General features: G+C 34.9%; 3 protein-coding genes across 3 annotated transcripts in view; 2 read left to right on the forward strand and 1 right to left on the reverse strand.

The window, feature by feature from the left end:
• Positions 1 to 123: 123 nt before the first annotated feature.
• Positions 124 to 7,852, forward strand: LOC120626243 (ras suppressor protein 1-like). Its single transcript, XM_039893656.1, has 6 exons — positions 124 to 289; positions 1,218 to 1,508; positions 4,375 to 4,457; positions 5,337 to 5,451; positions 5,916 to 6,048; positions 6,979 to 7,852. The coding sequence occupies exons 1-6, from the start codon at positions 139 to 141 to the stop codon at positions 7,064 to 7,066; spliced, it is 861 nt and encodes a 286-aa protein (XP_039749590.1). The 5' UTR covers positions 124 to 138; the 3' UTR covers positions 7,067 to 7,852.
• Positions 7,853 to 10,411: 2,559 nt separating this feature from the next.
• Positions 10,412 to 13,910, forward strand: LOC120626438 (ras suppressor protein 1-like; the record flags this gene model as incomplete). Its single annotated transcript, XM_039893965.1, has 4 exons — positions 10,412 to 10,516; positions 11,395 to 11,509; positions 11,974 to 12,106; positions 13,037 to 13,910. Coding segments are annotated over 4 exons (441 nt in total), but the record flags the coding sequence as incomplete, so codon positions are not given.
• Positions 13,911 to 16,197: 2,287 nt separating this feature from the next.
• The window catches only part of LOC120626464 (myosin heavy chain 95F), an 89,822-nt gene continuing 82,303 nt past the window's right edge, over positions 16,198 to 23,716 (reverse strand). The window contains exons 29-34 of the mRNA XM_039893992.1: positions 23,362 to 23,578; positions 22,532 to 22,698; positions 21,272 to 21,487; positions 20,258 to 20,382; positions 19,428 to 19,589; positions 16,198 to 17,724 (exon numbers count right to left, since the gene is read on the reverse strand). Of these exons, the coding sequence (XP_039749926.1) occupies positions 17,559 to 17,724; positions 19,428 to 19,589; positions 20,258 to 20,382; positions 21,272 to 21,487; positions 22,532 to 22,698; positions 23,362 to 23,578 (1,053 nt within the window). The 3' untranslated portion in view covers positions 16,198 to 17,558. The remainder of the gene's footprint in view (positions 17,725 to 19,427; positions 19,590 to 20,257; positions 20,383 to 21,271; positions 21,488 to 22,531; positions 22,699 to 23,361; positions 23,579 to 23,716) is intronic.

Genomic DNA, 23,716 nt, shown 5'->3' on the forward strand with positions numbered 1-23,716 from the left:
TAACCTGTGTCACTTCTTTTTGCACTTATTTTGTCCAATGAAAAGCAACGGAACAACGAAGCAACAGGTTACAATCCCATGTGATTGGCTAAAACCTCCGAAATAATTTTGTATTTTTCGTAAACACGCCCGCATAAAATGAGTCACCCTCCGCCAGTTTCCTGTATTCCAAACACAGCCAAAATGTCGAAAGCTAAAAAAGTTATAGAAGAAGCGAAAGAAATAAACAATCCCGAAATAGATTTGGTCGATAAAGGGATTTCCAACCTTGATGAAATACCTGGACTCTGTGAGTTGGCTTTCTAAGACCTTGTTTTTCCTTTTTAGCCAAGAACAAGTTTTACAGGATAAACATCTGTCCTGTTATCTATTTGTTTATTCTGTTTACGCCCGAATATGAACTATGAATTATGAGAAAATTTATGTTTTATGCAATAATTAATAGTATGATGTGAATGAAAATAGCCAATGATGAATGAAATTATTTACAAATGTTTTTCATCATAATATATGAGTCCTCTATTTAGATATGACCTAACTGCTAGCACGGTTACTATTTTCCTTATAACATAGTATATCTTTATCACATGCATAGTTATTGTTAATTTTAGATAACTGCTGGACACTGGACTTCTCTTATACTCCTCTATATACGAGAATTGGCCTACTCGAATACAAACTTATGATTTTAGATCAAAGGGATATTGCCAGTGTTAATGACTGATTTATAGTGAGATTAAGTTTTCTCCAAGGAATCACAGCACATTTTTTTATTTAAAAAGATAGCCCTTGGCTGCAATCTCACTTGCTAAGCTAAGTGCCAATGTAGCATAACCTTTTAGATATGCAGCTGGTATATTAAACACATTTCTGATACCAGTTTGGATACCATTATTGGTTTATACACGGGTATGGTATTGGAACAATAGAACACTTGACACATATTTGTTGTTTGGGTAGTAACTAGCTACAGCCAGACCAAACCAGAAAATATTTAGACATTCTTTGTTACCAAATTGTCCCTTCCGGGGATTTGTAAGGGGATCTCAACTCATACAATTTCCAGGCAATACAGAAATATGTCTATGTCTGTACACAATTATAATCCTCGAATGTGATGCATTATTACATCACCCTCATTTGCTGCAATGAAAAAAAACTAAGCATTCAATGGAACTTAACCCAACTTTAACTTAACTCAGCTTTTCATATTTCAGTCAGTCTGGAAAACATAACGCGACTTACCCTCAGCCATAACAAGCTGTCAACAGTCCCGGCAGGCCTTGCAAATCTCATTAACTTAGAAATACTCAATCTTGCCAACAACCACATAGAAGAACTACCAGTCAGCCTTTCTTCTTTGCCAAAGCTTCGCATACTAAATGTGTCTCTTAATAGACTGTATACTTTGCCACGCGGCTTTGGGGCCTTCCCTGTGTTGGAAATTTTGGACCTGACATACAATAATTTGAAAGAGGAGACACTGCCAGGGAATTTCTATATGATGGGTGAGTACCAGTATGAGAGTAGTATTTAGAATAATACATGTGTTATTCAAATATTGGATAGATGCATGTGTTATTCAGTGGAATGCTAAGTAATAGCAATTTTTCATTGCAATGCCAACATCTTTGCGTGTATCCAAGTGTGGTACAGATCGCGGCACGTAACTTTAGCGCTGAAGGAAACGTAGAGGGGATATCTGCGCATGGGGACTGTCGCGCACGCAATACAATCGCTACTTTAATAAATTAACTACTAATAAGTAATGTTTGTTTGTTAATGATAATGATATTATTTTAATGTAATGTGTGCGTGTGTGTGTGGTGTGAGTGCGTGTATGAGTGTATGTGTTTGTAATATTAATGACAGTTTATAGTTCCAAATTCAAATTCCTAAGTTTCATGTTACCTATGATATAATAATTTTTAACAAGTTTTAAAAGTAGAAAAATAAAAACATTCACGAATTTTCAATTTTTATTTTAGATATAAAAAACTAGTTTCTGAACTAAAGATGGGCGAAATGACAATCACATACATTCACACAACCTAAGCTGCCCTTTTCCTAGTCTGAATCAGATAATGGTATCACGCCTTCAATGGTTTCTAGACAGGGCCTTTTGCTCGTTGATGGCCGGGACTCAGGGCTGCTCCGGTCGTCGGTACTAGCAGAGTCATCGTCATCGGACTCACCGAGGCTATCCTCTGAACTATCTTCATTACCGCGAATAGTGAATTCTTCTGTTACCAAATCCACGACACAGTCACTCATTGTATATTGCTCTTCTATATCCTTCACCTTTTTGCATAATTTTTGCCAATCCCATGCACCCATCAATAAAACTTTTTCTTGAATTAACTCTATACATTTAGTAACACTCCATTTTACATACTGTATGCCTTTATCAGTGAGCCAAGCCTGCATGTCAGCTTTCTTTGAATTAGAGGTTGGTGCGAGATCCCACTGTTTATTATGATAGGACGCGTTGTCAACTACCACGACGCTATTGGGTGGTAGGTTGGGCAATAACTGAGTTCTGAGCCATTTTTCATAGTTCTCGTAATTCATGTTGTCGTAGTAGTCGCCTGATTTGGTACCAGCTTTAAAAGTGAGCAACACATTGGGTATAAACCCAGTTTCAGACCCTGCGTGGACAATGACAACTCGCTGTCCTTTCGAAATTGGTTTTTTGAGGCCCTTACAAGAACCATCGGTCCAGGATTTTCGAGAACAGTGCGATGAATCTACATAGGATTCGTCCGTATATACAATAGGCCTTCCCTCTTGACGATATTGTTTTATTTTACGTAGATATTCTATGCGTTGAAAACGTATATTTGATGTTTCAATCAACACTTTCCGATTGTTTTCGGTGTTTTTCCACCGAAATCCCAAACCCTTAATTATTTGCCGAAGACTTCGTTCTGAGCCGTTGAAATTTATGTCTTCCTCTAGTTTTTGTTTCAGCTTTCCGACGGTAGGAAGTTCATTATTTGTTTTGTGAAAATTATGAATGCACCTCTTTATTACTCCTTGGTCGAAGTTATCAATATTTGTGACCGGTTTTGTTCGGGAACGTTTTTTGCCAGGTGTTCTGAACACTGTGATTAAATCGGAACTACTGGCTTGATTGGTGATATTCCTTACCGTTGCTATTGAAGTTTTTGTAGACTCTGCTGGCCTTTTTTTGGATTTTCCCTAAGTCACTGATTAAACTATTTAATTTCATATTTTCTGCCTTAATAACTTTGTAGTTTGTTTCATCTGGCTGCTGCTGTCGGAATGGCTGAGTAAAATACTCGTAGCGTCGTCTATCTCACGTTTAATTTGTTGTAAAGAAACAATTAATTCCTTAGACTCTTTTTTCAAAAAACAATGCACGTCATACACCATTTTCCGTGCCTGTCTTCTCAAAACAGTATTATATCTTTTAGACATATTCAACAGTGAATATAATAAAGTCACAAACAAACCAAATTAACAAACTTAAACTTAACAAACAGCAACAACAAAAATTAACAGATATAACAATACAATTTAGAACGCGACTGTACACTGGAAGTGCGCGGGGCGTCATATCGGTACGGGGGACGGAATGCGACTGGAGAACCAATCAGCGCGTGCAAACGATACGCACGCCCGCCCCGCAACCCGCTTATTCCCCCATGATACCTTATTTTCGACTTCTGCGCAATGAAGGTCACCGCTAGAGTTTCGTGCCGCTACTTGTATAAAGATTAAAGAAATACAATGCTTGCAGTTGGTACTGTAATTGTATTCAAAAACAGTAACACTTTGGCATTATTTGAGACACTGTTTTTTTTCGTAGTAGAGCTGCCATATTGGATTTTTATTACCTGACAAGACATTTATGAAAATTGTTTTAATAGAGGCAATGCTTACTTAGGGAAAATAGTTTTATGAATCATTTTTTTTTTTTTTTTTTTTTTTTTTTTTTAATAAATAAATAAATATACTACGACAATACACACATCGCCACCTAGCCCCAAAGTAAGCGTAGCTTGTGTTATGGGTACTAAGATGACTGATGAATATTTTTATGAATTATATATACATAAATACTTAGAAAATACATATAAACACCCAGACACTGAAAAACACTTAATGCTCATCACACAAACATTTTCCAGTTGTGGGAATCGAACCCACGGCCTTGGACTCAGAAAGCAGGGTCGCTGCCCACTGCGCCAGTCGGCCGTCAAAAATTTGTAGTACCATAATTTTTTTTCAAATTCAGTTATAGTTGAAACAGCTAAAAAACTATTTATCTCTGTATGTTAACACTCGGCTTTAGATTTAAAAAATGGTATTAAAGGTGAATTTTAATCATTCACTTTTTTTGCTTTGCAGAGAGTCTAAGAGCGTTGTACCTTGGAGACAATGACTTTGAATTCCTACCACCAGAGATTGGAAACCTGAAGAATTTACAAATTGTATGTATATAATATCATCATATAATCATAAAATCTGATTTAATGTGGCTCTGCTGGATTACTTGAGCGCCAGCTGAGCCAATTGCTTTAAGGATAGTTAAATTCTTATGAAGAGTTTTTTTTTTTAAATAAATAAATAAATATACTATGTCAATACACACATTGCCATCTAGCCCCAAAGTAAGCGTAGCTTGTGTTATGGGTACTAAAATGACTGATGAATATTTTTATGATTAATGTACATAAATACTTATAATATACAGATAAACACCCAGACACTGATCACTGATCACATAAACATTTTCCAGTTGTGGGAATCGAGCCCACTGCCTTGGACTCAGAAAGCAAGGTTGCTGCTGGCTGCTGTCAGTCGGTCATCAATAGGCCGTCAGTATTTCCTCTTAGATAGTTCTAAATTGAATTGGGAATCTATTTATGTTGTAATACCATTTTTTCAATTAGATTTTATGGGTCGTCTAATGCAGTTTAAATGGGTTAAGAACCAAAAAAACAAGGAAAATCAACATTTTGAAAATGATTTTTCTTGATCAAAAGCTATAATGGTTCAAAGTGTGACTTGCTATAGACTGCTACAGGAAAATCTCTTAATCACATGACAATTAGAATTTCCACATGTCTGCCAATACACACATGCATAATTTGATAATTAATGCTTTTTTCATTTTGCTTCTTATATCATAATTTGAACTGAAAGACATCCATTGCTGTAGATGCCTACATCAACTCTTTACAGTCCTTTGGCACTTGTAAGCTAGATACAATTTATGATGTGATCTATACATATATGTCAAGACGGAGCTCTTTCCATTGCCTGCTGAGTAAATGAACTCTCTGTTAATTTATATAAATTTATTTCAGCTGTCAATGAGGGAGAATGATCTGATAGAGGTGCCTCGTGAGCTGGGCCAGCTAGCCCGACTGAGGGAGTTACATCTGCAGGGCAACAGACTTGTTGTCTTGCCACCTGAGATTGGTGATTAAAATATTTTTAATTATCCAAACATAACAGTGTGTACAAATTGCACACAATAGTTCACTTATAAATTGAATTGGTTTTTATCCTCACAAATCTTGGTAACTGATGCACAAAAGTGAATAAAGCTAACGTTTGTTTTTTTGTATGTACACACTACACTCAGTGGCGTGCACTGGGCTTCTTACCAGGGTATGCATACAGTCGGAAAATTGCCAAAAATACCAAAAATCCTCCTACTATACGAGTTATATATCAATTTTAGGGTAGCCAGTGCTTTTGTGAATGTACGAAGTGCACGCCACTGGCTACACTGATATCTTCCTTTTCCTTATGATAATTAGTAGGAATCTAAGCATTTTATTTTATTTTTTTCTTGTATTTTAAAACAGTTGATGGTCTTTTATAGTTTGAGAAAAGTTAAAAAATAAAGTAGTTGTGTTGTTAAGTGATGTTGTTTGCAGGCTCGCTGGACCTGGCCAGCAACAAGTCAGTACTGCGGCTGGAGGGCAACTTCTGGGTGCCCCACATCGAGGACCAGATCAAGCTGGGGCCCTCGCATGTGCTTGACTACCTCCGCTCTGAGACTTACAGAGTGTAAGTTATCCTTATAACTAATATTAGAAAGGCGAATGTATGTTTGTTTGTTGTTCCTTCACGCCCTAACTTACCAACCAATCAACCTGATTTTCGGGTTAATTCAAAGGACAGAGTAACATAGGCTACTTTATTTTCTCATTAAACAGACCTTTCCCACAGGATTTGTAAATAACCTTAAAAAACGCGAGTGAAGAATGAGTCAGTGAAGAGAGAGTGAGTCATCAGTATATTACCCATATCAAAACATGAGAAACTATGATAATTTTTTTCTCTGAAATTAAAAGGCTAAATTCTGCTATCCTTACTTATATTATTAATGCGAAAGTGTGTTTGTGTGTTTGCACTTATTTTACGCAAATAACAAACCAATGTACTTGAATTTTAGTATAGTTATTACTAAAGAAAATAACAAATAAAATAGTGTGTGCACTTATGTACACGCGTTAGAAGTTATACTTACAAGATAAAAATCTTTTCAAAATTTTTATCTTTCGGCTTTCTACGGTTTTAGCAAAAACGACACAAGCAATAAAAAAAAGTATTTAATACATTGAAAGTTTTATTATACTATCTAGTTAAAAAAAGTTTATTTAAATATCACAAAAAATATTTCTACATAATCACTGACGTAGGTCGTTGTACATAATTAAAGAAATGGACATAATAAACATAATTAAATTTGGAATACTAATAGACTCATTATAGGACAAAAAAGTTTTCTTCAACATTAAAATTTGAGATTTTTGCACAATTGAATCAATTAAATCACCAGAATGAACCTACTGCGATACCTTATAGCTAACTTCAGGGTGTCGGTTTTTCGTGACGGTGTGCAAGCGCATCGTAAAAATTACCTCTCATAATTTTTCCCTAACGCGCCAAAAGAAGTATAACTTCAAAATATGTTAACTTTTTAATTTCGTGCAGGTTGTACAGCCGCCACATGTCGGCGAAACCGCCTCCTCCGCCGCAGACCCTTGACAAGAGTAAGAAGGCAAGCCGCGCGAGGTCGTAACGACGCGACCACCCCATAAGCCCCAAACCTAACAATGATCGAGTCCATCAATATATTTGCGTTGTATTAACATACATAAAAACTTCAAGCAGACCGGAGGGTCCGTGAAGAAGAGCGGTGGCATTTAAGAAAACAAAATGCAATGGCGTCGGAATATAAAATGATTTCATAATGTATGAAAAATAAGCACTCGTATATCCCAAAATTGGAATCGATACGCACGAAATTATTTGTGATTAACATCGACGCTAACGCCGATGAAATTATGATTTTTAATTCGTTTTCATCGTAATAAACTGAACCATTTGTGACGTATAAAATTTTTTGTTTAAACATTGTTTGAAGGTGTGTCAAAATGTATGTCACAAAAAGCATTTCCTGACCTTGAAGTGCCATATAAACAAATATATAGAGCTTATATTGACTAAAAATTTATTTAATGATTAAACGTAGTTGTGCTTAATTTATTAACATTTTTTTAAAATTATTAATTGATTGTGAAAATGTGTATTTAACTGTGTTTTGTATGGTTGGTTATAAAAAGGAAACTCTATTAAAGTTATAAAAATCTTTATTTTTTTTCATCTTAGAATTTATGTGAACACAAACATTATTACGAAATAAATTACATTATATTATATATTACAGTAATTATAACACGCAATTGTTTCAATATTATTATAACTATGGTGCTAACGCAGAATAACTCATCTTTATTGTCATGTGTTCATTTTCTATTACAATAGTAAAGTAAGGATAATAAATATAATAAAAAAGTATTACTAACAGAAATTTGTTTTTTTCCCTGATTAAATTATCTAGTGCCCTAAGTTAACCCCCTTATGGGGATTGGACCTCTTTTTGTATGCTTTGCTGAAGGCTTCTGCGGTAGCTAGTTACCACCGTACAGACAAAGACGTGCCGCGATTTAACGGTCCGGTACGACCTCTCTTAGAAACCGATTAGGGGTATGGGATTCTGAAGTTAGCCCGTTACCAAGTTAGAGTGTATCATCACTTACCAGCAAGTAAGATTGCAGTCAAGGGCTAACTTGTAGTAGAATAAACAAAAAATCTTAACGCTCAAATAGACTAGAGAGAGAGAGTTAGAATTTTTAGTAGGGAGTGACTTCATACAATATAGAAAAATAGTAAACAATAGATTTTTTAGGTACTTAAGCTGTATTTATGAATGGTTATAACGTATTGACTGTTGATATGGTCGAAGTTAATTTTAAGAAAAACTAAAATAAATTAAATGTCTGAGATTTTTAGTCAGATAATCTATTGTTACATTAAATAATAAGGAATTATAATTAAGGAAAATGCTGAGATCAATATAAAATTTACTGATTAAATCAAAATCAAATACGAATGTAAATTTAAGAAATATGTAATTAATCTTCTATTCACATAATTAGCCAGGGGCTTGTAAAGTGATGTTATACAGATTATAATATTGGACTTGGTTAAACGAAAAGAACAACGCATTTTGAGGTAATTATAAGACATTTATATTATGAAAACTAAAGTTAATTTGCGACACTCAGCGAAAAACAGGAGAATCTGTATGGTATAATTTATAATTTCTTCAATCCTTATAGTCCACACCAAAAACAGATCCTCGGCAATGTACCTTACGCACGTTTCGCTCCGAAACCGAAGCATCCTCAGGAGATGTTTACTTTACAATTAATAATTGATAAGAACAACGATTCTCCTGTTTTTCGCGGAGTATAGCAAATTAAGCTTAATTTTCATAATATATCATGGATTTCCGCAAAGTAACGCCTGCTTCTATCCAATATTTGTGACATTTATGCCTAATGATCTAGGCGATGTCAATAGAAAAAATACATTTCACCAACTCTTAGGTGATAACTATTCGTGAACAGTTGATATATGCCTAGGAATATCCGTAGATAAGGTGTTACTTATTTAGGCATTGCCTTGTCATTAGTAAAAACGGGCATTTGTGCCTTAAAAACGGCATTACGACGGCACAGTTATGCGGTGTTTTTAATACTCGGGATGCCTAGTATGAGATTATCTACCTACGTTTGCCGCGTTTAAATATGCGATCGCGTGAAAATGAAGTAACATAGAATTAAGAACATTCAGAAACCGTGTACACGACTAATATGGAAGCATCAAAAACAACACCACTTTATACCATTTAGCAGTTGAAAGTAATTATTTTACCTCTAATGTTATAGACGTACCATAAAATAGGAAAGTGAGAAAAAGTTTGTGAGCTAGCAACATTCCGCGGGTGTGAAGTGAGACTTGCGCGGGTCGTTATCACTGTTTTTGGACACAATGCACTGAATATAATAATGGCTGAATGCGGATTCTGTGTAAATGTCGGTTTCGACGATCGATAATGTAAAGCGTCAAAGTAAAATTGAATTTATTGTCCTTGTTTTAAACCAAAAATTTGTAGTTTTAAAGCAAGCGCGGTTTGTAAAACAAAAATAGGATTACAGAATTTACGACTCTAAAACGAGTAACTATAGGTCCATTTTGCTTTGATGATACAGTGTTTCGATATTCGAAGACGATATCGCGACTACGAGCATAAACATCTTATGGTAATACTTACCATTTGTGATTGCAACCAATGGCTAGTCTATAATTCATTATTCGTGTGGCAACTTAGGTATAAAAATATATACAATATATAAACACTCTTATAAAGAAAGGCAACATTATGCAAACTTTTAAAATCGATCTATGGACTATTTTTCGAGCTTCTCGAACAGTAACATACGTTAGTTGAATAACTATAAAGATTTTCCGTCAAAATGTATTAAATTAGGATGGCGCCACATTTGCATCAAGGTAACTCTTAAAAGAAATATTGTTAGAGTAGGCTTGAAAAATAAACAAGGAAGTAAGGTTATATTTACCACAATATTTTGTACAACGTAAGTTGTTGAAATTCTCAATAATTAACTACTTTAGTCGATAATGACATTAAATTTTTTAACTCGGCATACTTCAATTCATCTACGATTGCTACATTCATACCATACCCTGTGCATCCACCAGCGCCATTGTGGAGGATTTTTGAACTGTTATTTAGCGCATACAACTGGACACTTTTTCAACTTTTCTCCCATATAAGATGACTCTCCTTACCTCTACCCTCCATAGTTCTCACTCAGTCAGGCTTTTACCAAAAAAGATAAATTTCAAAAAGACAATATGCTTAGTAGTTAGTTTTTTTTTTTTTTGTTAAAAACCTAAAAACCTTCTTTTTTTGTTAAAAAAATATTTATACTTTCTCTGTATGTTAACACTCGGCTTTAGATTTAAAAAATGGTATTAAAGGTGAATTTTAATCATTCACTTTTTTTGCTTAACAGATAGTCTAAGAGCGTTGTACCTTGGAGACAATGACTTTGAATTCCTACCACCAGAGATTGGAAACCTGAAGAATTTACAAATTGTATGTATATAATATCATCATATAATCATAAAATCTGATTTAATGTGGCTCTGCTGGATTACTTGAGCGCCAGCTGAGCCAATTGCTTTAAGGATAGTTAAATTCTTATGAAGAGTTTTTTTTTTAAATAAATAAATAAATAAATATACTATGTCAATACACACATTGCCATCTAGCCCCAAAGTAAGCGTAGCTTGTGTTATGGGTACTAAAATGACTGATGAATATTTTTATGATTAATGTACATAAATACTTATAATATACAGATAAACACCCAGACACTGATCACTGATCACATAAACATTTTCCAGTTGTGGGAATCGAGCCCACTGCCTTGGACTCAGAAAGCAAGGTTGCTGCTGGCTGCTGTCAGTCGGTCATCAATAGGCCGTCAGTATTTCCTCTTAGATAGTTCTAAATTGAATTGGGAATCTATTTATGTTGTAATACCATTTTTTCAATTAGATTTTATGGGTCGTCTTATGCAGTTTAAATGGGTTAAGAACCAAAAAAACAAGGAAAATCAACATTTTGAAAATGATTTTTCTTGATCAAAAGCTATCATGGTTCAAAGTGTGACTTGCTATAGACTGCTACAGGAAAATCTCTTAATCACATGACAATTAGAATTTCCACATGTCTGCCAATACACACATGCATAATTTGATAATTAAATAATTTTGCTTCTTATATCATAATTTGAACTGAAAGACATCCATTGCTGTAGATGCCTACATCAACTCTTTACAGTCCTTTGGCACTTGTAAGCTAGATACAATTTATGATGTGATCTATACATATATTATGTCAAGACGGAGCTCTTTCCATTGCCTGCTGAGTAAATGAACTCTCTGTTAATTTATATAAATTTATTTCAGCTGTCAATGAGGGAGAATGATCTGATAGAGGTGCCTCGTGAGCTGGGCCAGCTAGCCCGACTGAGGGAGTTACATCTGCAGGGCAACAGACTTGTTGTCTTGCCACCTGAGATTGGTGATTACAATATTTTTAATTATCCTAACATAACAGTGTGTACAAATTGCACACAATAGTTCACTTATAAATTGAATTGGTTTTTATCCTCACAAATCTTGGTAACTGATGCACAAAAGTGAATAAAGCTAACGTTTGTTTTTTTGTATGTACACACTACACTCAGTGGCGTGCACTGGGCTTCTTACCAGGGTATGCATACAGTCGGAAAATTGCCAAAAATACCAAAAATCCTCCTACTATACGAGTTATATATCAATTTTAGGGTAGCCAGTGCTTTTGTGAATGTACGAAGTGCACGCCACTGGCTACACTGATATCTTCCTTTTCCTTATGATAATTAGTAGGAATCTAAGCATTTTATTTTATTTTTTTCTTGTATTTTAAAACAGTTGATGGTCTTTTATAGTTTGAGAAAAGTTAAAAAATAAAGTAGTTGTGTTGTTAAGTGATGTTGTTTGCAGGCTCGCTGGACCTGGCCAGCAACAAGTCAGTACTGCGGCTGGAGGGCAACTTCTGGGTGCCCCACATCGAGGACCAGATCAAGCTGGGGCCCTCGCATGTGCTTGACTACCTCCGCTCTGAGACTTACAGAGTGTAAGTTATCCTTATAACTAATATTAGAAAGGCGAATGTATGTTTGTTTGTTGTTCCTTCACGCCCTAACTTACCAACCAATCAACCTGATTTTCGGGTTAATTCAAAGGACAGAGTAACATAGGCTACTTTATTTTCTCATTAAACAGACCTTTCCCACAGGATTTGTAAATAACCTTAAAAAACGCGAGTGAAGAATGAGTCAGTGAAGAGAGAGTGAGTCATCAGTATATTACCCATATCAAAACATGAGAAACTATGATAATTTTTTTCTCTGAAATTAAAAGGCTAAATTCTGCTATCCTTACTTATATTATTAATGCGAAAGTGTGTTTGTGTGTTTGCACTTATTTTACGCAAATAACAAACCAATGTACTTGAATTTTAGTATAGTTATTACTAAAGAAAATAACAAATAAAATAGTGTGTGCACTTATGTACACGCGTTAGAAGTTATACTTACAAGATAAAAATCTTTTCAAAATTTTTATCTTTCGGCTTTCTACGGTTTTAGCAAAAACGACACAAGCAATAAAAAAAAGTATTTAATACATTGAAAGTTTTATTATACTATCTAGTTAAAAAAAGTTTATTTAAATATCACAAAAAATATTTCTACATAATCACTGACGTAGGTCGTTGTACATAATTAAAGAAATGGACATAATAAACATAATTAAATTTGGAATACTAATAGACTCATTATAGGACAAAAAAGTTTTCTTCAACATTAAAATTTGAGATTTTTGCACAATTGAATCAATTAAATCACCAGAATGAACCTACTGCGATACCTTATAGCTAACTTCAGGGTGTCGGTTTTTCGTGACGGTGTGCAAGCGCATCGTAAAAATTACCTCTCATAATTTTTCCCTAACGCGCCAAAAGAAGTATAACTTCAAAATATGTTAACTTTTTAATTTCGTGCAGGTTGTACAGCCGCCACATGTCGGCGAAACCGCCTCCTCCGCCGCAGACCCTTGACAAGAGTAAGAAGGCAAGCCGCGCGAGGTCGTAACGACGCGACCACCCCATAAGCCCCAAACCTAACAATGATCGAGTCCATCAATATATTTGCGTTGTATTAACATACATAAAAACTTCAAGCAGACCGGAGGGTCCGTGAAGAAGAGCGGTGGCATTTAAGAAAACAAAATGCAATGGCGTCGGAATATAAAATGATTTCATAATGTATGAAAAATAAGCACTCGTATATCCCAAAATTGGAATCGATACGCACGAAATTATTTGTGATTAACATCGACGCTAGCGCCGATGAAATTATGATTTTTAATTCGTTTTCATCGTAATAAACTGAACCATTTGTGACGTATAAAATTTTTTGTTTAAACATTGTTTGAAGGTGTGTCAAAATGTATGTCACAAAAAGCATTTCCTGACCTTGAAGTGCCATATAAACAAATATATAGAGCTTATATTGACTAAAAATTTATTTAATGATTAAACGTAGTTGTGCTTAATTTATTAACATTTTTTTAAAATTATTAATTGATTGTGAAAATGTGTATTTAACTGTGTTTTGTATGGTTGGTTATAAAAAGGAAACTCTATTAAAGTTATAAAAATCTTTATTTTTTTTCATCTTAGAATTTATGTGAACACAAACATTATTACGAAATAAATTACATTATATTATATATTACAGTAATTATAACACGCAATTGTTTCAATATTATTATAACTATGGTGCTAACGCAGAATAACTCATCTTTATTGTCATGTGTTCATTTTCTATTACAATAGTAAAGTAAGGATAATAAATATAATAAAAAAGTATTACTAACAGAAATTTGTTTTTTTCCCTGATTAAATTATCTAGTGCCCTAAGTTAACCCCCTTATGGGGATTGGACCTCTTTTTGTATGCTTTGCTGAAGGCTTCTGCGGTAGCTAGTTACCACCGTACAGACAAAGACGTGCCGCGATTTAACGGTCCGGTACGACCTCTCTTAGAAACCGATTAGGGGTATGGGATTCTGAAGTTAGCCCGTTACCAAGTTAGAGTGTATCATCACTTACCAGCAAGTAAGATTGCAGTCAAGGGCTAACTTGTAGTAGAATAAACAAAAAATCTTAACGCTCAAATAGACTAGAGAGAGAGAGTTAGAATTTTTAGTAGGGAGTGACTTCATACAATATAGAAAAATAGTAAACAATAGATTTTTTAGGTACTTAAGCTGTATTTATGAATGGTTATAACGTATTGACTGTTGATATGGTCGAAGTTAATTTTAAGAAAAACTAAAATAAATTAAATGTCTGAGATTTTTAGTCAGATAATCTATTGTTACATTAAATAATAAGGAATTATAATTAAGGAAAATGCTGAGATCAATATAAAATTTACTGATTAAATCAAAATCAAATACGAATGTAAATTTAAGAAATATGTAATTAATCTTCTATTCACATAATTAGCCAGGGGCTTGTAAAGTGATGTTATACAGATTATAATATTGGACTTGGTTAAACGAAAAGAACAACGCATTTTGAGGTAATTATAAGACATTTATATTATGAAAACTAAAGTTAATTTGCGACACTCAGCGAAAAACAGGAGAATCTGTATGGTATAATTTATAATTTCTTCAATCCTTATAGTCCACACCAAAAACAGATCCTCGGCAATGTACCTTACGCACGTTTCGCTCCGAAACCGAAGCATCCTCAGGAGATGTTTACTTTACAATTAATAATTGATAAGAACAACGATTCTCCTGTTTTTCGCGGAGTATAGCAAATTAAGCTTAATTTTCATAATATATCATGGATTTCCGCAAAGTAACGCCTGCTTCTATCCAATATTTGTGACATTTATGCCTAATGATCTAGGCGATGTCAATAGAAAAAATACATTTCACCAACTCTTAGGTGATAACTATTCGTGAACAGTTGATATATGCCTAGGAATATCCGTAGATAAGGTGTTACTTATTTAGGCATTGCCTTGTCATTAGTAAAAACGGGCATTTGTGCCTTAAAAACGGCATTACGACGGCACAGTTATGCGGTGTTTTTAATACTCGGGATGCCTAGTATGAGATTATCTACCTACGTTTGCCGCGTTTAAATATGCGATCGCGTGAAAATGAAGTAACATAGAATTAAGAACATTCAGAAACCGTGTACACGACTAATATGGAAGCATCAAAAACAACACCACTTTATACCATTTAGCAGTTGAAAGTAATTATTTTCCTCTAATGTTATAGACGTACCATAAAATAGGAAAGTGAGAAAAAGTTTGTGAGCTAGCAACATTCCGCGGGTGTGAAGTGAGACTTGCGCGGGTCGTTATCACTGTTTTTGGACACAATGCACTGAATATAATAATGGCTGAATGCGGATTCTGTGTAAATGTCGGTTTCGACGATCGATAATGTAAAGCGTCAAAGTAAAATTGAATTTATTGTCCTTGTTTTAAACCAAAAATTTGTAGTTTTAAAGCAAGCGCGGTTTGTAAAACAAAAATAGGATTACAGAATTTACGACTCTAAAACGAGTAACTATAGGTCCATTTTGCTTTGATGATACAGTGTTTCGATATTCGAAGACGATATCGCGACTACGAGCATAAACATCTTATGGTAATACTTACCATTTGTGATTGCAACCAATGGCTAGTCTATAATTCATTATTCGTGTGGCAACTTAGGTATAAAAATATATACAATATATAAACACTCTTATAAAGAAAGGCAACATTATGCAAACTTTTAAAATCGATCTATGGACTATTTTTCGAGCTTCTCGAACAGTAACATACGTTAGTTGAATAACTATAAAGATTTTCCGTCAAAATGTATTAAATTAGGATGGCGCCACATTTGCATCAAGGTAACCCTTAAAAGAAATATTGTTAGAGTAGGCTTGAAAAATAAACAAGGAAGTAAGGTTATATTTACCACAATATTTTGTACAACGTAAGTTGTTGAAATTCTCAATAATTAACTACTTTAGTCGATAATGACATTAAATTTTTTAACTCGGCATACTTCAATTCATCTACGATTGCTACATTCATACCATACCCTGTGCATCCACCAGCGCCATTGTGGAGGATTTTTGAACTGTTATTTAGCGCATACAACTGGACACTTTTTCAACTTTTCTCCCATATAAGATGACTCTCCTTACCTCTACCCTCCATAGTTCTCAGTCAGGCTTTTACCAAAAAAGATAAATTTCAAAAAGACAATATGCTTAGTAGTTAGTTTTTTTTTTTTTGTTTAAAACCTAAAAACCTTTTTTTTTTGTTAAAAACTTTAAAACTAAATTTTAATGCATATACATTTGTTTATCTCTAGTTGGACAATTTTTGACATTTACGTCGTGATATACTACGATTAATTAGGTTCAATCTCAGGCGGATCATCAACATTTGCCCCAAAATCAGCAAACACTTCGGTCAACAACTGTATAAATTAATGAATGAATGGATATACTTTTATTGTACACCACATATAAATACAGGTAAATTTATAAGAAAACTAGTTTACACGATGTATACAATTAGGCGGCCTTATCGCTACATAGTATCATATCCCGAAGAAAAAAACTCGTTTACATTTCTCTTCTTATCATCAAATAGCGGTTGCCCGCGTTCTCTGAACGCGTTTATAACGGTTTTTTTTTTACAAATCTCATGGGAACCGTTTCTTTTCCTATTATATAAAAACTTTGTTACTCTCCGTCCTTTCAATTAAATCTATGCCAACAATCATGTCTTTGGTTGCTGAGTGAGACAAGGAAAAACAAACAAACGCACTTTCACATTTATAATATTAGTGAGGATAAAATTTTCGGTATAGTTGGGGATATGCCTATTTTTTTTAAAGTACCCCCTATATTGGGCAAGCAAAACAAAATAAAAAATATTTAAAACCGTCAATACGTTTTTGAGCTTCAGCGAGGTTAATGAACAGCTATTAATTTCTATTATATAGAACGTTTTACGACTTTTAAACAGGTCTTTAGGGTAAAACAACACCTATATTAGGTCAAGCAGAACATACGCTATTGTTGCTATTAATTTTTAATATATAGAATCTCTTTCTTTTTTAAACCTTAAGCGTTTTACCCACTTTGTTTTTTTAAACCAAACCTATAATAGGTCAAGCAAAACATACTAAAAAACATTTAAATCGGTCAAGCCATTTCTGAGCTCGAGAAAGAATAGCAGACAGCTATTAATTTTTAATATAAAGACTCTTTTAATTTTTTAAACCTTTCTTTAGCTAGTTTTACCTTCTTTATTTTTTAAAACCACACCTATATTAAGACAAGCAAAACCAACTAAAAGATATCTAAATCGGTCGAGTCGTTTCTGAGACTACAGACAACTGGTGTACAAATCTTTTCATATGACACAGATGTGTGACCATAAAGATTATTTTCCCACGGAGTTTCACCAAAAAATGTCCCGTACATCCTCAATAATCATCATCGTACTCCGAGGAGTCGTCATCAGATATCTCCAGGTGGTTCCTGGTGGAGTTGGCAATGGGTTTCGAGCGCTCCATGGAGAAGGCGTAGGACTCGTAGTCCATCACTTCGTCATCGCTAAGGTGTGAGTTTCCTTCCACGAAACTGGCGAATCTGGAAATAAGAAAAGATATATTTTAAACCTTTATAAAAAAGTAGGTGTGTTTATGTAAGTAAAATAGTTTTGTGGCTTTTTTTTTTAATTTATTGAATGTGTTAAATAAAATAAATATTAAAAAAACGCCTAGGAATCTCCTTAGATTAGGCGTTACTTATTTAGGCATTGCCTAGTTTGTCGATAGGAAAACTGGCATTAGAGTACCTAGCATGATGTTTGGAATATTATTATACATCGAACAAATAAATTAATTGAAATACTGAGTGGGCGAATATTACATCAAGTAAGCGAATTTAAAATGCAAAGCGATAAATAAAGAAGTGCTCAAATAAAGTGAAATCAGTCGTCCCGTGCTAAAACCCTTAAAGGCCTAAACTATAGGCACTTTAGGGTTTATTTGGTAATGATAAAAATAACTCGGAGCCACGTTCGCACCGACAAGTCGACGCGTACACAATATTTCTATAGCGTTGCCAATTCATCCACATGTAAACAAAAAAGTTACAGGTCCTCCGCCAAGTGAAGGGGTAAACAAAATTTTACAATTTTTTTTTTAAACTAAAATTAAAATAAATTTTAATTTCAGTCGTGTTTTAAAAATATGTCGTTTACCACTGAAATACTTAAATTAACTTCTAAAATATTAACGACCTGTCGTTTGTTTGTTTACATTTGGTCTGCAGATAAATTGGCCTCACTTTTGTGCCTTGTTGTGGCTAGTTCACTTTCGGGGGCCTAGTGCGAATCCCAGCACCTCTAACTTTTCTTTTTATTACTCTAACTCTTATATTTTTAACTACTAGCCTTAACGGTAAGGGAAAACTGCATGAAACTTGCATGCCTGAGAGTTCTACATAATGTTCTCAAAAGCGTGTGATAGGCAATACGCTCTGGGCCAGCAAATTCAAATTCAAAATTTCTTTATTCATGTATGCCTTTCACAGGCACTTATTCATAAGATGCGTTCATACATGTTTGTTTACATAATTGTAACGGGATGGTGATAACTTCGTTCGCCAACTTAAATCTAAAGCTACGAGGATTCCGAACGCGCCTTGGTCTAAGAAGAGCCCACAACAAACTTAGCCCGGTAATTATTTTTTGACGTGACAATGTCTTATAATTCGATGGAGCCGGCTGCACGCACGAAAAAACATGACGTATGCGGCGTTACCTCGCTCTGAGGCGTTCCATTCAAGGCTTGAAGTGCAAGCGAGAGCGCGGAACGAGCGACAAAGAGGCACAGTCGGCCTCCGCGTTCGACATCTGTCTCTCTCCTACTTGAATGAGCTATGCGTCCGCGTGGACAGCTTCTATACAATAATACATTAACATGTTTTCGGCAAGGATGAAGTGCAGCGAAAAGTGAATGCAGTGTCAATTGTTTATAGCAACGATAATATCTATCAAACAAATAAAATTAAAATTTTCCTTTGAAAAATGCAACCATTCCATCAGTATTTTCTCACGACATCGTCACGTTCAACTATCGTCAGTAAGCCGACTTTACAGACAACCAATTTTTTTTTGTTATCACCATCTTCCAGTAAATTTATATTAAGCTATCATCTACCAGCGTGTCGGACTACGGCCTAAACCCTTCTCATTGTGGGAGGAGACCCGTGCCCTGTAGTGAATTGGTTGGTATGATGGTGACGATGAGTGGAAGTCAAGTGACGCTCGAGGTCAGCAGCCTCACCGCTTGGAGTCGCTCAGCTTAAGCATGATGCTCCACTGTGCGCAGTCGGGGCTGGAGCAGTACTGGCGCAAGCTGTCCAAAGCGTGCTTGGTTTCGCGCGCGCCCTGCTCGTAGTACTCCTCGTTCGAGAGCAGCCGGGGCTTCGGCGGGAACCGGCGATGCCTGCGACGGACGGAAACGTATAGAGAGACGTGTACGTCACTGCAGCGGCCAGCAACACAGGCATTGATGGATGAACGTGGAAACGTGCACCTAAGTGTACTAACCACTATTCTTTATATCTATTGTACTCATTCCAAATAATTATTACTACATTACAGGTACATTATTACAGGTACGCCCATAGGTGGCACTTTTGATGCGTACATTATATGAGTATTACACGGTAGTGAGATGGATGATGGTGATAACCATATTCGTAAACTTAAAACTAAAGCTAAAGCTACGAGGGTTCCAAACGCGTCCTGGTCAAAGAAGCCCACAACAAACTTAGCCGGGTATTTTTTTTTGTTATTACCATCTCACATTGACTTTTGAAATTATTAGAAGAGCAACCTGGCCAGAGCAATAATTGACACCCATGCATTTTTATTGATTACGTAGTCCTTTATAATATAATAGGACTTTTATATTATAAAGGAGCTTACGTTTATTACAAACTTTGAACTTTTTAAGAGACATCTCCAAGATGTCAATGGGTAGTTTATTGTAGAATTGTATGCAATTTCCTTTAAACAAATTATGTGTATATGTTTGTTTATTCTTAACAAAAACACCAAATTTCATGGATATGACTTAAAGAATGGCAGTTTCAAATTCCAGTCCCTCACCAATATCCTTGTACGGAGAGCAGAAGTGATTTCGGAAAGTGTTTAGCAATTAGGGCTGCAATAACAATCGCCGCTGACGCCTCCTGGTACTGGCTGCTGAAGAATGTCACGAATACACCTACTATCTGCAACAATAGTATAAACCCGGTATATAGGTGTACGGATAAACCCGATTGGGTTTTTGTTACGCCGTAATAGAAGTAGTTTATTCTCCTGCTTTTCGCTGACTATAGCAAATTAAGCTTAATTTTCATAATATATCATGGATTTCCGCAAATTAGCGCCTGTTTCTATCCAATATTTATTACTAGATGTTGCCCGCGACTTCGTCTGCGATTGATTTTGTTTTATGATGTGGCATTAAATTAAAATCGTTAAACACACATCCCCTCTGCCAAAGGAACCGAGCTTAATGTCGGGATAAAAAGTATCCTATATTACTTCTAACACTTCCAAGAATATGTGTACAAAGTTTCATGAGGACCGGTTCTGTAGTTTTTGCGCGAAAGCGTAACAAACAAACTTACATTTACATTTATAATATTAGTAGGGATTATCCTTTCGTACAAGATTCCAGAACAGACTTCTCAAGTCAATCGTGTTCCAGAATGTTAGCATAATGTGCCTGTAATATAACCAATAGCCACGCCTAATTAAACCAATGCTGCTAGACAACAGATATAAGCATGGGGTAGTAGTACTACCCCGGAATAGCTCGGTCAAAAAAAGCTCTACCACTGGAATATTTTTGGAACAGCTTCCTCATAGGAACAAAGTTTTAGTCTATTTATTTATTTATAATGGACAACCAACAGTAGATACATTAAAACTTGCTCTTTTTTTGTAATAAGTCACATAGTAAATGTTCAATTTACAGGTTATCACAGCATGCATTAAAATGTAAAAAGTGATCCCTATAAATTACAGTTAATTATTATTCTGTTAATATAAACCTTTAAAAGTATAAATAAATATTTAAAGCTAAGTTACAATGGTTAGACTTAAATGGTTCACCTGCAATGTCCACATGACAAGGTTCTTGCTTCGCTGGTTCCTCGGCGGCCCAATTCTATAGCACACAACAAAGCTGATAAAGCCCATGAGCAGTGTGTACCAAACTAAGTAGGTCTGGTACGTTGACACAATGCTTCTTACGTTCTCCCACACCTGCTGGAAGAGGTACACGCCGACCGTCCAACCTCCAATTAAGATCCCATACGTTAGGGTTTTCTGAAATAGAAATAAATATTTTTATAATTTTGTTTTTTTTTTATTTTATAAACTTAATAATTCCTCCAAGTTTAGGTAAAAACACTATTAAAAAAAAAAAAAAAATATATATATATATAAAAAAGCAATGTGCTATCTCTTGTTTCAAACGTGTTTCATTGTAATATGAACCTTTGAAAAAGTAGATCGAAACTGCAACGTTTCCTACTAGATGACGCTACAGTCGCTATAAGACTAATGTGAAAGGCATATACTAATTTCGGCATCGACGGTAGAAGAGCCGTAGCTTAATAGGAGTAAGCGCTCAGGCCGCGATTGCCCGAGAGTCGCAGGTTCAAATCCTGTCAGTTCCGAAAATTTTTATATGCATTTTAAATTTATAAAAAAGAAATAAATATTTATTAATACTTGACGATGGGTAAGATGAAAAATTATTGCCTATGAACAATACTTCGCATTAGACGCAAGTAACATGTCCTTTTTTTTTATATATACAAATATGGTATTACGTCTGAAAAACAGAAAGCTTTTGCAAGCTATATATTAGCTCTATATATATAATACACTGCATCAATAAAAAATAACTAGCGGACCCGCGCGGCTTCGTCCGCGAATGTGCCGACTTATAAAATATTCGTATGTTGTCGCGGACTATTTTATAGAACTTTGAAGAAACAACAATTCCGACAATAACGATATACTTACTACATACTTCCGTCGTTTGGCGTAACGTTTACCGTTCACGCATCGCACGTATCAGAATCTCTCAAAAAGAATAGTTTTTGCCGTTTTTTCCCGAGATTCCAATATAAATGAATCCTAGCTAGATCGATTTATCGCCCCCGAAACCCCCTGTATACTAAATTTCATGAAAATCGTTGGAGCCGATTCCAAGATGCCAATAATATTATATATATATATATATATATATATTATATATACAAGAATTGCTCGTTTAATAATATAAGATTAACATCAGACTGAACACAGCAAAGAGTGGCCGGGTCTGGCTGGTATTATAGAATATTCTCCCTTTACCCTTACCTTGGGTAGTAACTTGCTCACATAGTACACCAGTACCATGAACGATGCGGAGACTCCCACAACTATTCCACACAAGTAGAAGAAAACAGGGTTGCCACTCAACGCACGCGATGCGAATATTAGCGCCACACCTGCTACCATCATGAGGACCCGCCAGAGGTCCACCCCTAGATCAAGACAAAGCAGACGCTTTATAGTCAGTAAATCAATAACACTTTTCAGTCACAACAATCACATGAAGCGGTTATAGCCCAGTGGTACTTCACTTTCGGGAGGCCGAATTCGAATCCCAGCACGCACATCTTACTTTTTTTTTTTTTTTGGAAAACAAACAGCTATAAATAAATTGTTACAATTGATAAACTTAATTATAGATCTTACACAAGCCACTATTAATTAAAATTATCATAATGATACGGGAGTTTCGTTTAATTATATATATAAGTAACTTATACTAAATATTACTAGTACTATAAGTTAATAACGCAAAAAAGATTGGTCATTTTTAAAAAGTTAATCTAAGAAAGAAAAAAAAAAACACATTCAAGTGCATTTTTTGTTAATAATTTTTTCTAAGCACTTGGATGTCGCTTTTTTACAGCATTGGTTGAAACGCTAAAATTTGTAATCGTAGTTTGATTTATTTACATTTTAAATTTTAATATTGTTTTTAATTTTTTTATCACTTGTTTGTACTAAACCTTCTAATCGATTTCTAAGTGGCATCAACCAGAATTCACTGGATGCGAGTCTTAGTTTTAATTAGCCATGGCCAAAAACTCTGGACTAACAACAAAAAGTAGGCAAGAAGCATTTGTTATATTACTTACTCTGTATATGCAACTCTATGTTGTGTTTCTCCTTTGTGTTAACAGCCATGCAGGTTGAAGTGAACAAATCAAGTGACAGGGTCTTAGACTTCTTCTGGAAAGGGTTGATGACCGTCCAGCCATAGCTGTCTTCGTAATCCTTGTAATCTTTGTATACTTGTTCAGGATTGTCACCCAAATACTGACTGAACTCATCATTTTTTATTTTGATGTTGAACTAGAAAGATGAAACAACAAAATTTGTTAATGCAAGACCAAGGGTAGCCTTGTGAAGCCAAACATTACATCTACATTTGGTACAAAACGGAACAGCTAGAATTACTGTATAATATTATTTATTCTGAAACTAGCTGTA

The sequence above is a fragment of the Pararge aegeria genome, chromosome 9 (genome assembly GCF_905163445.1).
Source record: "Pararge aegeria chromosome 9, ilParAegt1.1, whole genome shotgun sequence".
NCBI classification, from domain to species: Eukaryota; Metazoa; Arthropoda; class Insecta; order Lepidoptera; family Nymphalidae; genus Pararge; species Pararge aegeria.